At 40.9% G+C, this 18,185-nt stretch overlaps 1 protein-coding gene across 3 annotated transcripts in view; it reads right to left on the reverse strand.

Moving 5' to 3' along the window:
- The window catches only part of SLC12A5 (solute carrier family 12 member 5), a 62,548-nt gene that overhangs the window by 32,421 nt on the left and 11,942 nt on the right, over positions 1-18,185 (reverse strand). For 2 of the 3 annotated variants that reach the window (XM_072111997.1, XM_072111996.1), the window contains exons 2-3: positions 3,787-3,866; positions 2,468-2,599 (exon numbers count right to left, since the gene is read on the reverse strand). In XM_072111997.1, the coding sequence (XP_071968098.1) occupies positions 2,468-2,599; positions 3,787-3,866 (212 nt within the window). Of the gene's footprint in view, positions 1-2,467; positions 2,600-3,786; positions 3,867-18,185 lie in introns of those variants that run through there. The other variant, XM_072111998.1, reaches the window with a different exon arrangement.

The raw sequence follows: 18,185 nt of genomic DNA on the forward strand, positions 1-18,185 counted from the left end.
ATGTCTGTAAAAAACAATAATATGCTCAGTTGCAGAATGAGCGGAAATATATAATCTGTGAAGAATTATGATTTCTTATTTACAAAACTGTCCAGAGACAGAAAAAAAGCTTTATTGGTCAGACCTAAAACTTAACTTTTATTAAATTATTATTAGTAATCAATCACACTCAACTAAAGTTAAAAGTTCCACATGTTATGGTTGCTGGCATTCATATATGCGTATCAGAGAATGATTAGCTACTCAGTCATATTGTTTGAAGAAGTGGATCTCTGCAGCGACCCTACAAACAGCAGCTGTGGTATAGTCATAGCTAGAGATGAGCGAGTATACTCGTCCGAGCTTGATGCTCGTTCGAGTATTAAGGTACTCGAAACGGCTCGTTGCTCGGACGAGTATTTCCCCTGCTCGAGATCGAGCATTTAATTAAACAAACACAGTGAAGAACAATGAAGAATAGAATAAAAACAGTGAACACAGTGAACACAGGATCATTTAAGTGAAGAACACAGTGAAGAATAGATTACAGATGTTCGGCACATCTGCTTACTTGTCGGAAGATACACGCGGAACGGCAGCAGGGAGACATCGCACAGCAGGGAGACATCTGGCGCAGCAGAGACACATCTGGCGCAGCAGAGACACATCTGGCGCAGCAGAGACACATCGTGCGCAGCAGGGAGACATCGCGCGCAGCAGGGAGACATCGCGGGCACCAGGGAGACATCGGGCAGCAGGCAGACATCGGGGAGACTTCAGTGGAAGAAGAGGAGCGGATCCCGGGACAGCGTATCTCCTCTCCCGACAAGTAAGCAGGTGTGCCGAACATCTGTAATCTATTCTTCACTGTGTTTTTCACTTAAATGATCCTGTGTTCACTGTTTTTATTCTATTCTTCACTGTTCTTCACATCTGATAACTTGTCGGGAGATAATATACGTGCGGAACAGTGAAGAATAGATTGCAGATGTTTGCATACATCTGATAACTTATCAGAAGACATTCTTTTTCAATTAAATAACACATTTCATTCCTGAACCATGGTCCCTTTGAAAAATGCTCGAGTCTCCCATTGACTTCAATGGGGCTCGTTATTCGAGACGAGCACTCGAGCATCTGGAAAAGTTCGTCTCGAATAACGAGCACCCGAGCATTTTAGTGCTCGCTCATCTCTAGTCATAGCTTAATATTTAGCTTTACCACAGTATAGTAAATAATAATATGTAGCTTTGCTACAGTACAATAAATTATAGAATATAATTTGACTACGGTACAGTATATAAGACATATTTTACTACATTACAGCAAATGATAAGATATAGCGTTATTACAGTAACGTAAATGTTAATATGTTGCTTTACTACATTACAGTAAATGATAACATGAGGCTTAACTACAGTACAATATACAGTATATTTTTACTACAGTACAGTAAATGGTAACATTTAGCTTGATATTATAGAAAATAAGATAAAGTTTTACTACAGTACAGTAAATGACAACATGAAGTTTTACTACAGTACAGTAAATGGTAACATATAGCTTTACTATAGTACAGTAAATGGTAACATATAGCTTTACTACAGTACAGTAAATGGTAACATATAGCTTTACTACAGCACAGCAAATAATAAGATATAGCTTTACTGCACTTCAGTAAATGATAATATGTATCTGTACAACAGTCAATACAAAGTTATTGAAGACCTCCATAGAACTCCATTGTATTTTGTAAAAAATATTACACCTGGACATTGTAGGTCAATAGCCACCTGGGGAGGCTTAATGTTTTACCAATTTTCAAAATTTTCATATTTTGTTCCTAAATTAAGTAGTAAGCCTTATCTGAGTTTAATATTCAGGCCACCTCCTTCATATTCCCCTGCAATTAAGATTAAAAAGCCCTTTGGGGGCAACTCTCAACCTAATCACTGATGGGTATTTATTACTCCATTAATGGAGTGAGATGAAAGATGAGATTTTATTCCATCTAGTTTTCTGTACTATCTATACATTACATAGATTGTCCAAAAAGATTTTAATGGATTATTTAAACAAGTGGAAGTCTGTTGTATATGAGGAATATGTAACTGAACTTCTAGTTAACATTTATCTCCTGATCCGGGGTCCTCTAACCCCCTTCAATCTTGTTGTGTTAACCACTCACCCCATAAGTGGCTAACACATCAGTGCATTGCTCTGTCTATACAGGAGTCACATACACAGCTAAGCATTTCTGAGCTCTTCTACTGAATGGAGGATGAGATCTCCAGTAGGAGAAATTTTATCTATTGAGTCCCAGAGACTTGGTTACCACCCATGTTGGAAAAAGTCCTTTATTCATTTATTTGTATGGGGTTGACATAAAGATCTTTACTTAGATGTTCAACATTGATACTTGAGGTGGAAACAGATATAACTCATGGATACGATTAGGTGACCTATAGATGTCCTTCACAAGTCTTACCTGAATAGGCTTTTTCTTTGCCCCTTCATTGTTCTCCGCCTCTTCATGCTCTTTCACTCCTTGGGTCAGGTTTGTGTAATTAGCCAGGCCACTGAGAAGTGAGGAGACCATTGGACTAGTGTCCATTTCCTCCTGCAAGCATGAGGATAATATTAAAAGTTATTAAATCATATTGAGAGTCAGTGGATGCAACTTTGGAAAACTATAACATCTTTTGGTTTAACTACTTAGTTTATAGTTCAGAAACATGGTGGTACATATGCCTAGTCAAGTACAGTAGATGTGAATTTTGGCGGCATCTTTCGTTATCACTTTCCAAGTAACGGGCATTTGTCTTCATGGGGTCAAACACACCCTACGGTGGTCTTTTAAATTCTTTAGATAATATATAATATATAATACAGAAATTGAGATTTTTTTAAAAGATAAAATATAAGGAATATAAAAATTGCAGGGATGACGCAGGTTCAGGAGTTAAGCTGACGCCATCAACAGTGGGTATTTGATATCACTATAATCCTATTGACCAGCGAGTACAGTAAAGATAATTAGAAACTTATGCTGCTCAGTGAATACAGCAAATGTATAATGCAAAATGTGGGGGAGGGTCTGTCCCTCCATATTTAGAGATTTCTGAAAATAATGCCATTGAAAAATACAACTCGTCATGTAAAAAACAAGGTATGTTAATAAATAATTATGACTTGTGGGATGTTGCATTCATTAAAGGGAAGTTTTCACACCACTTCCCATTCAGTTTTTATTATTATAATCTGTAGCTCATATATTTATTAAATCAATATAAAAAAAATGGCTGGAACCTTTCCAATTGATTAATCAAGTATCAAGGGGCCTGTTCTGTCTTCTCAAATGTCTGCCTCAGTTCCCTCATTACTCCCTCTCTCAGGAATTTCTCTTTAGCCAAGTGACTTGTCGAATGTCTCCCTCCACTCCCTCATTTCCCTCTCCCTCAGGAATACGGGAGAGGGAAATGAGGGAGTAGAGGGAGACATTTTTGTGCCACCCCTGCCCTGTCCCCTAAGATGATTAACAGAAATCCTTTATGTAAGAGACTTTGCTTCATTTATTAAGAGTTAATTTATGCATGGAAATCATAAGACTGCCTTCTCTGCTGAATGTGAAATCATTTCCCTCATGAGGCCAAATTACCAAATTACTATACAATATGGTGGTCATATTTTTGTCCTTGCATCACTTATATACCATAGTACTCCCAACCTGCAGATTTCAAGGGTCTGTACAGAGCACAACATAGTGAAAGTGAATTTACAAAATGTCTTTGTTCCATCTGTACTCACCTCAAACAGGGCCATGTTTTTTCCGGTGTCCATTTCTGAGCTGTTAATGAATGGGGAGCTTTCCTTGGGATTTCCATCTCCTGAAGAGAAACAAAAATAATAAGTGACCACATGATCTCCGTTCCAGGTTGAAAGCAATCAGTCATATTAAAATCTTATTGCCAACTTCTCTCCAACACTTTCTGTCATCACCAAGACCGATTGGTTTGGCCAATGATCACCACAACACCACAACCAATTCTATTTCTTTGCATCCTTCAATAGGTTGTTTCCGAGCAATAAGTACTTTTTATGATGCTAATAAATGGGAGTTAGCAATTGGAGATAACCAATCATAAGGACTCGTTGAGATCTTCAAGAGGACCTTCCACCTCCTCTAACTCTTTCCGTACCTTAATTGTTGACTTCAGTTTTTATCTAGCCTAAGTATTCCAAGTCAGTATTAGAAACCTAATTAGGCTCTCTACTGTAAAGTAGGTGGTCTTGGGGTAGACAGCCAGGGTCCACCCAGAGTCTAGTTAACATGTTGGGTGCTAAAATTAATGGCATGGATCACTTAGGCTAGATTAAAACTTCTTGTGCCCTGGAACAATCAAGTGGCAATGATAAAGGTATGCAAAGAATTGTAGTTGTTGGGTGTGGTGAAAGGTCCTCTTTAAGATCTCCTAATTGGTTACTTCCAATAATTACCCTCTATTTAATTACATCAACAACCCTGCATGACATGAGCTCGAATCACATCTCCAGAAGGAAATTAATATAGCAGAAGACAGTATAAATGACAACACCACAAAGACAACCTTAAATGCCTTCAGGGGAGCACTAGTAGAACAGGTCGTGCTCTGAAGATGGACTATGGGAATCTTCAGACTAATAACAGACTGCAGTACGATTGAAGTGTAGTGAAAGCACAAAGACGTCTCCCATCAGAAACATAATAACGTACTCAGCGTCGGACTGGCCCAGCGGAGTACCGGAGAAACCTCCGGTGGGCCCCGAGTCCCGACACTGAAACAAAGTCTTTGATCAGGCGCTGGCGGACACTGTTTCCGCCAGCACCAGGTCACAGCGTACTGCCGATGCGCACTGCCGGCATCTGTGAGCGCGCAAGGCAGTCTGCAGGTCGCGGTGTACTGCCGCACGCGGTCATCCTCAGCGACAGCATCAGTGTGTACGCGCTGTCGGCATAAGGGTCCACGTCATCAGTATGCGCGCCGCTGTTGTCAATGTGTGCGACAGCGCATCAGTGTGCTCCCAGCCGGCATCGTTCTGTGCGATGCACAACTGCTGAAAGTGCGTAGGTGGCAGACTGGACTAACGGAGAGGGACAGTCAGCAGCCTTTGATGAGGAGGTAGGTGTAAGGAGCCCTGTAATATAAGCTGCAGGGGGCGGGGGCCCTGTATTTGATGCTGCGGGGGGGCCAGGTTCCTGTATTGGATGCTGTGGAGGGAGGGGAGCCCTGTATTGGATGCTGTGGGGGGGAGGAGGGCCCTGTATTGGATGCTGTGGGGGGAGGAGGGCCCTGTGTTGGATGCTGTGGGGGGGGAGGGCCCTGTATTGGATGCTGTGGGGGTAGGGAGGCCCTGTATTGGATGCTGTGGGCTACAGGCACAGTACACAGCCATACATGGAGCTACAGCTGCAGTACACAGCCATACATGGAGCTACAGCCGCATTACACAGCCATACATGGAGCTACAGCCGCAGTACACAGCCATACATGGGGCTACAGCCGCAGTACACAGCCATACATGGAGCTATAGCCGCAGTACACAGCCATACATGTAGCTACAGCCGCAGTACACAACCGTACATGGAGCTACAGCCGCAGTACACAGCCATACATGGGGCTACAGCCGCAGTACACAGCCATACATGGAGCTACAGCCCCAGTACACAGCCATACATGGAGCTACAGCCGCAGTACACAGCCATACATGGAGCTGCAGCCGCAGTACACAGCCATACATGGAGCTACAGCCGCAGTACACAGCCATACATGGAGCTACATCCGCAGTACACAGCCATACATGGAGCTACATCTGCAGTACACAGCCATACATGGAGCTACATCCGCAGTACACAGCCATACATGGAGCTACAGCCGCAGTACACAGCCATACATGGAGCTACAGCCGCAGTACACAGCCATACATGGAGCTACAGCCACAGTACACAGCTATACATGGAGCTACAGCTGCAGTACACAGCCATACATGGAGCTACAGCCGCAGTACACAGCCATACATGGAGCTACAGCCGCAGTACACAGCCATACATGGAGCTACAGCCGCAGTACACAGCCATACAGCCGCAGTACACAGCCATACACAGAGCTACAGCCACAGTACACAGCCATACATGGAGCTACAGATGCAGTACACAGCCATACAGCCGCAGTACACAGCCATACATGGAGCTACAGCCACAGTGCACAGCCATACATGGAGCTACAGCAGCAGTACACAGCCATACATGGAGCTACAGGAGCAGTACACAGCCATACATGGAGCGACAGCCGCAGTACACAGCCGTACATGGAGCTACAGGAGCAGTACACAGCCATACATGGAGCTACAGGAGCAGTACACAGCCATACATGGAGCGACAGCCACCGTACACAGCCATACATGGAGCTACAGTAGCAGTACACAGCATGAAGCACCATTCAAGCTTGAGAGTTGCAGCTGTCACTCTAAAGTTATGTAGCACTACATAAAGTCTCATTAAAGGAAATCTACCACCAAGATAAAGGATTGTGAACCAAGCACACTGACATACTGGTGTGTGCCCCCTCTGGCAGAAGCTTCTATTTTTGTATCTTCGTATGCCTTTGTTTTTAAGAAAAAGAGGTTTTAAAAATTATGCAGATGAGCCTTCAGGGCTCCAAGCTCCATTGACATTTATATAGTCTAGAGCCCCTGAGGCTCATTTGCATAATTTGGGAAACCTTTTTATTGTTAAAACAAGGTCCTAAGAAGCTAAAAGAATTGGCGATCCTGCCTTTTGCTTTGTGCAGTGCTGTGTAATCTGTAAATAAAGAATTATTTATTATTACTACAACATATTTATAATCCAGATTCCTACATCGTGAGGCTGGATGATACCTGGTGCAGTATAAATCTGCCCATCTTCGTTTACGCTGTCTAATGTTAAATGCTGCTGATAAATCTGCCCCAACGTGTTTTCGGTTCTTTCTATTTACATGAAAGGTGGGCCCCAAAAAAGATTTTCTCTGGTGGGCCCAAGGTACTCCAGTCCGACACTGAACGTACTTTATACAAAGGGGGGAAAAAAACAGTGCTCTCTTCTCCATGAACTAAAAATCAATTATACAATTCTGAAGCTATAGGGCAGAGAAAGACGTAGATATGATTTGTCACCAATTTTCTTCATGTTTTCATCATCATCCTCATCATTCCCTGATGACCAGCATTGTGTGGCTTCTCCTTCCCGTCGATATTTAACCACTTGCTGATATCTTTGAAGAAATACTAAATGTTTTAGATCTCATTTGCTACTGACGATATATATTAAGTTATGTGATGCAGGTTTAAAGCTCCTTTAACTGAAATCTACAACAGGTCTGACATGAAATAGATTTTCTTCTGGTCAGTAAGTGAATTTGGCATGTCGTGTGACAGGTCATGGATTGTCCACCCGTCTTAATAAATCTTCTCCATTGTGCCCCAAAACTCTCACATATACTTTGCTTCACCTTGCGAAACAGGTGTGTGGCCTAAGTAGCCACAACGTATGCCAAACATTTGAGCATTTTACCGGCATAAAATTAACGGAGCTAGTAGTAGGTGTAAAGTTAAACTACACAATTTAGTATTAATTATAAGAATTTGCTTTTGCATGGCTGTTCAAGCTCCATTTTTCATGTTGCCTTTGCCAGAAATATAGCGGTAAAGCACCATCTGACCTCAATAAAAACCAAGAACATGGATTATAACAGTAACACTGTTGCTTAGGAGGATTGTCGCTCCTGATGACGTCATCGGAGAACGATGAAACATCACTAAAATGGCACATCATGGCCGTGATTTACATACCGTTGGCAACTTATAGGGTTTATAGTGTTTTACTTCTTTTACATAATATGATACTTGGTTGTGCAAGGTTCCACATTTTTCAGTTTTGGTTCTGCTCAACACTATTCTTAACCATTGTTAAGGGTTAATCAGGTTGGAAACCTTTAAGGACTCCAACCAATGGTTGTATTGTGGGTTTGATACCCTTAGGCTTTTGTGGACCTTCAGTGCCTCTGATTTTACGCAGAAGTAAATTGAGTTTTTTTTTCTCTACATATTGGTGGCTTTCCCCATCACATGATGAATTATGAAAAAAAAAAAAAAAATCAGGGTTTGTTTTACGGAGAATAGTGCCATGGTAAATAAACAAAGTCCTTAATGTCCTCTATTTGTCAAAGTCTTATTATTTAAGCCTATATATTACCACTATACATATAGTTAGTGCTATAACTGACCAATATGGGATTACCATGTAATGCACAAATACAAAATACAAATCCCTTCTCCTGACATGTCTGTTTTAGTAAATAATTATATTTCCAGTTATATAAAAATTGGGAGTCTTATTATTGATTACTGATGCAGAACTTCACTGTCGGGACCGGCAGGCGGAGAGAGCCCTTGCTCCATATTTTCGTATAATGCAATGATGTCCCTTTGCATGGACCCATTACTCTGTCCAACAAGTAAAGGTAGACCATGTAGGGACACACGTCTTTGATAAGAGAAATTCTAACACTCATGTATAATATTTCCAAAATTGTTATTTTACACAGTATTTGCTATAACTAACAACCAAGGATGAATGCAATGATTTTGTGTGATTAGATACATATATAGGGTTGACGTTGCAGATATAACAGGACCTTAGATTAGATCACATAGGTCAAATGACATGAAGTGGCCAATGATGTAACAGAGTTTTCTCTCAACATTCCACACAGCAGCATGTCCTAACAGTGAGACCTGTCAATCAGGAACAAGGAGGCAGGGCAATGCAAGAAACCACTGAATATGCAGGGCCTCATTGGACTCACTTAGTGTAATTGGACTCACATCAGGTTTGTTGTATATCAGTTTACAAACTGATTTTTTACCCCCATAACGTTTAACTTGAACATGAAACATATAGGGATAAGGGCAATGCTTTTTAATAATAGTTTTTAATGAAATATTTATTTTGGGTGGGTTAATTTCAATGGCAGGCTCTTTATAATTTCCTGTGTTGTTCTCTGGTCTGAATTGGCTACTCATCCAGAATGAGGTGGGATTTTCACCTGGAGGGGTTTCCATATTTATTGCCATGAACAGAAATATGTATTGTAGTCTCTTTTCTTAAATCCATTCTACCTAATCCACCAAATCTATGAACATAACCTAAAAGAATAAATATATTCCAAAATATCAAAGCGTTAAAAGATAAAAATACTAAGACAGTGACAATAGAACGTGTAGCAGGCTTTGACTAAGATGATGACAAATGACCCCTTGTACCGGCCAAATGCAGTACGGAGGAGAATTGCATTATATTTTATTGCAAAACCAATTTTCTGACTAGTCTATTGATCAAAAATTTGGGGGTCATTTTACCAGTATAGCGCATATTACGCTCTGCAGTCTATCAGCATGACAAGTCCTCATGTGTCTTTATAAGATATTATGGCACTTTCCCTTATTATTACCATGACTTATACAGAGCCGTATACACGTTTTTCGGCATAAATTTACAAACATAACAAAAAATATTTAAATACTGTATTGCAGTTATGATCACTACATAACATTCCTTCTTACCATGAACACTTCTTGCCATGGAACTAAAAAGATTTACTGTAACTGCAATACTGCAGTGCTGAATGGTTTTAGTGTAAAGCTGCAGTACTCGTGGGAGATAGAACATTTACTATAAGCAACAACAACATGAATTACAGCAGTATTGAATGGTGTAACTGCAACTGCAGTACTCACGGGGAATAGAATACTCACTATAAGCAACAGCAACATGGAGGACATTGTAGAGCAGTGCTGAATGGTTTTACTGTAAAGCTGAAGTTCCCGTGGGAAATAGAACATTTACTATATGAAACAATAATATGAAAGATGATCTTGTAACTGCAACTGCAGAATAGAATACTTACTATTAGCAACATCAACATAGAGGATATTATACAGCAGTACTAATTGGGGTTACTATAACTGCACTACTGTTCGGGTATAGAAAAATTACTATAAGCAACAGCAGCATGGAGGATATTACAGAGCAATATTGAGCAGTCTAGCTGTGAGTCCAGTACTAGTATGAGATTAAAAAACCTAAGTGGAAGCAGCTACAGCAGCATCTTTTTTTTTTTTTGTCTCATCTTCTTCCTTCCGCTGCCCTTTCCTCCTTCACGTCCATGCTGCATAGATTTTTTATATGGGAATATAATCTCCTATTTTACACTACTATGTACATGGCCATGCAGGTTGGCTATGAAGGATGGGCTTATCTCCGTATATGTAATAGCTCATCTCTATATACCAAATGTTATGTTTGCGATTGTAATAAAGTGTAATAAGCAAAGGTATTCTCTTTTCAAAAGAAACTGAGCTGTTTCGTATGAACTTCGTATGAGGCTCCAGGCTCCATTGACATCTATGAAGCCTGGAGCCCCTCAGGCTAATTTGCATACATTTTTTTTTGTGAAAACAAAGGCTTATGAAGCTTAAAGAAGAACAGATGCTGACAGAAGGGGGCACGCCCCAGCGTGTAAGTCTGCTCGGTTCACAATCCTTCATCCTATATAATGTAGGATCTGTACTGTCCAGTGGGTGTTGCCACACCAAGGACCACCCACCTGACAGTACAGAACCTAATTAGCATACAAGTTGCATAAACTTATGGCACTGATTACTTGGGAGAATCTATGGAGTGAACATAATAAACTGTGGTGTAACTAGAAGCTGATGGGCCCCAGTGCAAAGTCTGCGTCAGGCCCCCCGACTATAATGTATGGTTTATATTAATAGTCTTCTCATATGGTAAAGCGACACCATAAGGGCCCCCTAAACCTCTTGGGCCCAGGTGCGATCGCAACCTCTGCACCCCCTCAAGTTACGCCCCTGGTAATAAGGGGTGGAAAGCATTGGAGATGGTGGAGGCAGTGAAAGAAGTTGGTACCTTAATACAATCCCTTTAACTAGAGCTTCATCCTATATATATATAGATCTTCATTATCACCAAATCATTACTAGTTATCGACATTCTCCAGCCCTTGTCACTTCCACCGCCATAAACTTCAACTATAATGTAAGGAATAATCAGTATTGCTCTACAACTAATAGCAACCAACTAAAACAAATCACTCTCATAGAAACAAACCCCACGGTGATTCTTTTTAACGTGTAATTCTAATAATAGGATAATTCAGATGATGTTAGCCTACAAATTGGAAATGTGTTGCATAATTTATCATTTGTCTGTTCACTGCAGACAGCTCTTGGCCGACTGGGGTTCTCGCCATTATCTCCTGTAGTAGGATATGGTGGCACGTTATAAATCATGTTTTATTATATGTCTACTGATCATTGCCTTTAACCACATCAACCGCCTTTTACCATGAAACACATCCTATTGGTATAATAAAAGGATATTATAATAATGATAGCATAAATATAAAAAACTGAATTTTACACAGCGCAAGTCATGTGGGAAAGGGTGAATACACAAATAAGTTTACATGTAAACATATATATATATATACACAATTGTGTATATATATGATGGTGACAAAGGTACAATAATAGACTTCAGTGGTCAAAAAGTCCCTTCCTACCAGGTGTGGACTAGACTTGGTATAGGCACATTGGTAGGGTGAGGACTTGATCACAAATATATAACTATGGGAGCTGCTGCAGTGAGCCTGTCATCCAGTACTAGTAGCTGTAGCGGATGATAACGAGGAGTTTTAGAAAAGTAAAAAACAGGCTGGGGCAGCGCCCCTGCTGGCTCATTCTCCTATTATATCTCTCCATACCCAACGCCGCTCCACACCACAGGACAGCTTAGAGTATCCCTACTTTATCCATCTGGGACATACCATCTGAAAGAGAATTATAGGAAATTGTATTCTGGGACCTGATGAAGGAGGCGTTCCGCTTCCGAAACGCGTAGTCCACCCTGATTCTGAAATAAAAAAGCTGAAAATCAAGCAGGGCGGCCCCAGCCTGTTTTTTACTTTTCTAAAACTCCTCATTATAATAATGATACACAGTAGTAGTGTAGCTCTTAAAGGGAGTCTACCAGGTCCCAAATCAACCCACAAGTAAAATCAGAAATTTGTAGAATACTTTCAATGCCTGCCATACATATATTTCCCATGTTCCTATGACCTGTCATTTGGGAGAAAATTCCATTCATATATTTATGTAAATGAGCTTTTATGTGCACTAGGGGCAGGTCATTTCTGCTGGTTCACCCTATATCTGATTTCCAAACTTGTTTTTATAGGAGGATGTCAAGCATTGTGTAAAAAAAGTGCTACTATGTGGCACTGGACAATGAAGACTGAAGACAACCGGTGGTGCAACAGATATGGCCACCTCCATGGTGCACCAATAAGCTCATTTGCATAAAGATGAAAACTGAATTCTCTCTATAATGAAATATCACTAATAAACATAAAGGTATGTCTTAAAAGCTTATAAAGTGACCCGCTCCATGAGGGTTTTACTGAATAGGTGATTGGGGAGCTGTTAGACTCCCTTTTAGTCTTATTAACTGGGTGAGATATGGTGGTGCTTAGGGTTCACCAGGTGCCAAGGCCAAATTAAGAATATTACTCAACTGATATCCTTAACTCCATATAACATTATCCTCTTTTCCCCTGCATAGTATGGAGTCATCGTTTAATTGTAGATAAGTTTGGAAAAAGGTTCTACTCTATAAGTCATAGATGGTTGATCCAAATAGAGGCCAATTGGCCCATATTAAAATAAATTTCACCACCACCCCAATATGGCAGTCAGAATAGCTGGATGATCAACAACAAAGCAATGTGATATTTTCGCAGTCAAGAAAAGCATCCAGTTCTCCCTTGAACATGTACAAAGTATCAGTCATTACAACATCTTACGGCAGAGAGTTCCACAGTCCCACTGTTTGCACAGTAAAGAATCTCTGCCTATAATAATCTTTATTTATATAGCATCATCATATTCCAAAGTAATTTACAGATGACAATGGCAGAACTACCTCTCCTCTAGGTGTAAGGGACTCCCCCAATCTATGACAATAGAAGAACCACCTCTTCTCTAGTTGTAGAGGAAGCCCCTGTCTGTGGTGATGGTAAAACTTCCTTTCCCTCTCCTCTAGGTATAGGATGCTCCCTCTCTATGGTGATGGTAGAACCCCCTCTCCTCTAGGTGTAGATGATGCCCCTGTCTGTGGTGAAAGTAGAACTGCCTCTCCTCTAGGTGTAGAGGATGCCCCTGTCTATGGTGATGGTAGAACCACCTCTCCTCTAGGTGTAAAGGATGCCCCCTGTCTACAGTGATGGTAGAACCGCCTCTCCTCTAGGTGCAGAGGATGCCCCCTGTCTATGGTGATGGTAAAACTTCCCCTCCTCTAGGTGTAGAGGATACCCCCTGTCTATGGTGATGGTAGAACCACCTCTTGTCTAGACTTAAAGGGCTCCTACCACTCCGATTCTACCTATAACGGTAGAAGTGGTGGTAGGTAGATGAATGGGACGTGAGGATAGCCCTTTTTTGAGCTAATCCTCACTTCCCGGGTGTCTTTTAGAAAACTTAATTGCATGCATATGTAAAATTTTTTATGCGGCTACTGGGGCGTGGAGTAGCCGGACATGAGGCTACTAGTGGCGGGTACTCCACGCCCCAGTAGCCAAGTTGCTCCACCTACCATTTAATCTTCGGCACGCAGCTTCAGCGCGTAGCTGCGCGCCCTCGTCGTGTGTTCTGCGCCTGCGCAGAATGCAAGCCTTTGGCTGCGCGGCCGCGGCTCCGGGGCCGGAGCTACTGCGCATGCGCAGAAGGCCGCAGATGCCGCGTGACTCGGACGAGGGCGGGCAGCTACGAGGAGCTGCGCGCCGAAGATTAAATGGTAGGCGGAGTAAAGTGTCTTGGCCATAGACCTAAGTATAAAAACATTTTTGGAAAGACGTATTGTCCTTTTATATATTTGTACATTATAATGAGGTCTCCCTTGAGATCATACCCTGTTTCCCCGAAAATAAGACAGTGTCTTATATTAATTTTTTCTCCTAAAGAGGCCCTAGGTCTTATTTTCAGGGGATGTCTTATTTTTCCATTAACAGGAATTCACTTTTTTTGGTGCACAAAAAAAACTACTTCTCAAACATCCTTATAACTCTTCAAACTCTGAACTATTGGAATATTTGGCCCAATCTCTTTTGTTTAGTAAAAGCATTTTCCTTAAATGCCCACTTCTTGTCCATGTAGCTGCTTGTAGCGCATTTGCACTGCAACTGTTTTTATTCCACAAATTCATCACCCATAACACAACCTCTTGCAGCATCTAAAAGATCTATTAATACTAATGTACGGCGTGAGGGGAGATAGCAATGTCTGCCACTAGGTCTTATTTCAAGGGAGGCCTTATATTTCTAAGATTGAACAAAATTGTAGTAGGTCTTATTTTCAGGGGATGTCCTATTTTAGGGGAAACAGGGTATTTGATTTTGTTCAAATCAACCGGGTATAATGTGATTGGTTTTCCACTGCTGGAAATACCTGTTTTACCCTTGGATGACACAGGTGGTGATAACCAGAGTCTGGACACATGATAACACATGTAACACAACTAGTTGGTTCAAAGTAGGTAGTAAAAATGTTACTTTCTGGCACATTTTTTTGCCATGGAAAAGAGAAAAAAAATACAGCCAGCAAAAGGTGATCCAGTAGCATGCAGTGGGAAGAGGCTATAGAGATATACACAAATGGAGTCAATTATGCTGCTATAGCAAAGAGACAAAGTCCTATCCAGCATCAGCGATCAGCATATGGTCATTTCTGTGAAAACTGTCTCTCCGGCTGAGCTCCATCAGCCACTGGGGCGAACCTCACAGTGTAATGGATTACTACATTAATCTGGCTGTAAATTAAAAGTATAAAGAGCCATGTAGCCGTATAGACAGGAATGATGCAAAATACTGTTATATAAGAGTAATAAGCAACACAAATTAAACATAAGGGAAAATGAGTGTCTGGGACTCGGGAGAGATAGCGCTGCATAATGTATTAGATGAATGAGAGAATGCACAGTAAAAGCTTGTTAAGTCATCGAACTTCACACTGACATTTTATTGCTAGAAGACCTTTTGTGGAGTCAGATTGCAACTGGAAGCTGATGTAAAGCTTGTACTATGTGCCATGTACACTATATATGATGATGCTGGATGTAGACCATGGCAGAGGTACAGTTACTTAAAGGAAATCTACCACCAGGATGAAGGATTGTAAACCAAGCACATTTACATGCTGGGGTGTGCCCCCTCTGGCAGGACCTGCTCCTATTTTACATTTTTATGTCCTTGTTTTCACAAAAAAAAAGCTTTAAAAATGATAAAATTAGCCTGAGGGGCTTCCGGCTCCAGAGCCCCTCCGGCTCATTTGCACAATTTTTAAAACAATTTTTGTAAAAACCATAAGAAGCTAAAAGAAGCGAGGATCCTGTCAGAGGGATAGTATACAGTCAAATCACAGCACAGAGAATATACATACAATGATGTCACGGTACAAGAATGATGAACACCGTGAACAAATATTATACATTGTGTTGTCACAGTAGAGAGGACACATGGGTGTCACTGTACATGGATACGGATACTTTATGTCATTGAACATGGATAATTAACATAGTCATGTAATTGTGCATGGAAAGTGGACACAGTGATGTCACAGTACAGGAAATATGCACACAGTGATGTCAATAGGGATAATACAGACAGGGACAACAAAACACAACGGGTTAAAACACATCAAAAGTTATGCCTTATGCTTTGTCAGGGCTGGCACCAGCACTGGCTATACCTGGGCAAGTGCCAGGGCCCAGAGCTGCTATGGGGCCCCACATAAGGCTGTACATAAGGAATCCATGGGGTGAGGGGGACTATATCTAATGAATCTTTAATTAATATCTTAATTGTCTGGTGCCAAATAAGCTTTACATTTTTTAAAAAAATGTTTTTTTTAAATATGTTTTTGAAAATGTTAGAAATTCTCATTTAAAAATAGCAATTTTTCCCAATTCCTTCTCAAGTATCGGAGTATGCCATAAAGATATATTAGAGTGTTAATGAAAGACGCCCTCCTTCAGATCCTTCTTGGCTTTGGCAAAAGTGAGAGAAAACTAATGTTTATTACGTCCCATCTGCATGAATATAATAATTGGTTCTTCTTCTAAGCTGGTACACATCAATAATGGGAGGTAGCGGGGTGCCCTCTATCCCTGCTGCTCATTATTCTTCTATGAGGACCTGCTGATAGCGATTAGAGACAACACAAACATCACAGGCCACAAGGTGAGCAATGGAGTATATAAGCTGGAGAGGATGATCACCTCATCCATCCATCCACAAGGAACTTCACATCCTCACATCTGGTACCATGTCCAACACCTACACATCATGATCAGTAAATTGCACATTTTATTGATCCTATCCTTACGAGGACTTAAAGGGGGTATCCACTAATCATAATTAAAGGGGCTCTACAGTACATGAGTAAATTACTTATCACTCAGTGCTTCCTCACCATGCTCCGTTATCCATGCCCCCATTCCTTAATGCCCTTGACTTCCTGGAAAAATCAACAGAAGATGCTTAGCCAATGACAGGTCACAACTGCAACCAGTGATTGGCCGAGGGGCTTCTCCTAGTGTTTTTGGAAGATGCCCAGGAAGTCAGTTGCAGTGAGGACAGAGTTATTATTTTGCTGGCCACACTTAGACCCTGTTAATATACTTTAGGACCTCCTCTCGTAGACATAGTACAAAGTACTACGTACATAGTACATAGACAAAGGCTGTGTATGTCATGAATATCACTATCACTTCTTGAAAGAACATGTTAGTGAAGTCCCATCACCAGAAGGAAAAGTTGGAGGTAGGTTGATCCAAGATCATCTGATAGTAAAGTATATGAGTAGGTTACATTATTTTAAAAAGTTTATAAACCTTAAAAAGCCTTTTGAAGGAAGATTCCTCCTTTCTTAAAGGGAACCTGTCACCACATGTTTCACAAATACAGCAGGTTCCCATAGAGCCCTAATAGCTAACCGACGGCCTTCTTTTAGCTAAAATTAGTTTCCATCAGATCCCCGTATAATCAACTTTATAATTTTAACTGGTATCCAGGGAAATCTATAGCGGGTCGAGGGAAGCGTGGCCTCCGCAGACTGAATTCAGCAGCTCAACCCAATACTTTCTCAGCATGCAGGAGAAATGTCAGATATATGCATGGGGTACAGTTTGCTAATGTTAGGAGGCTAAAGGACCTGAGATGATGTCAGCCCAAGGAGGCCACACCACCCTCGACTTGCTATAGATATCCATGGATTCCAGATAAAATTATAAAGTTGATTATATGGGGATGTGAGGGAAACAATTTTTAGCTAAAAGAAGGGTGACTGTTAATAGGGCTCTATGGGGAACCTGGGAAGCTGTGTGGTAACAAGTTCCCTTTAAAGGGGTAAAAGGGTCGAAAGAAGGTAAAAAAATAAAATAATCAAGTGGTATGGCCCCCATTCTCTTCGTTTACACCTTCTTGGGAAGCAGAAACTTCGGGACCACTGGGGCAGATTTACTTAGAACAGTGCAAACTGCGCTATATGCAGTTTTCCTGTGTATAGTGCAGGGGGCGCCAGATTCATGATTTCTCCCATTCTTTATGAATCTGGTGCCCCCTGTACTACTTCTATAGAGTGCACCACTTTTATTTTGGTGCACCTTTAACATGGGGCGTGCAAAACAATTCTGCTGAGACTTCTGATTGGCCACTGTCATGAGATCGCTGGTTCTGTTCTGGCTGGGAGTATATACAAAGAGATGGTTATTGTTCTGGGGTAACAAATAACCGAAGCAGAGAAAGCTTATTTTATTTTGTATTCTCTCCTCGAACAGAGCCCCCCAGCGTATCTTAAGGAAACTGGAAAAACCCGTTTAAGAAATGCTTAGCGCTTTGTATTTCCTACTTTCAAAATATAAGTGGCCTTTTGGCAATTTCTGGTTAGATATTTTTATAATTAAATATGTAATAAATATTATTTGTGATAGTTAATTTTGAAAATATTGATCACATGATTTCAAAAAAGATAAAAAAATATTTTTGCTACCATAATTT

Source organism: Engystomops pustulosus, chromosome 6, assembly GCF_040894005.1.
Source record: "Engystomops pustulosus chromosome 6, aEngPut4.maternal, whole genome shotgun sequence".
Lineage (NCBI taxonomy): Eukaryota > Metazoa > Chordata > Amphibia > Anura > Leptodactylidae > Engystomops > Engystomops pustulosus.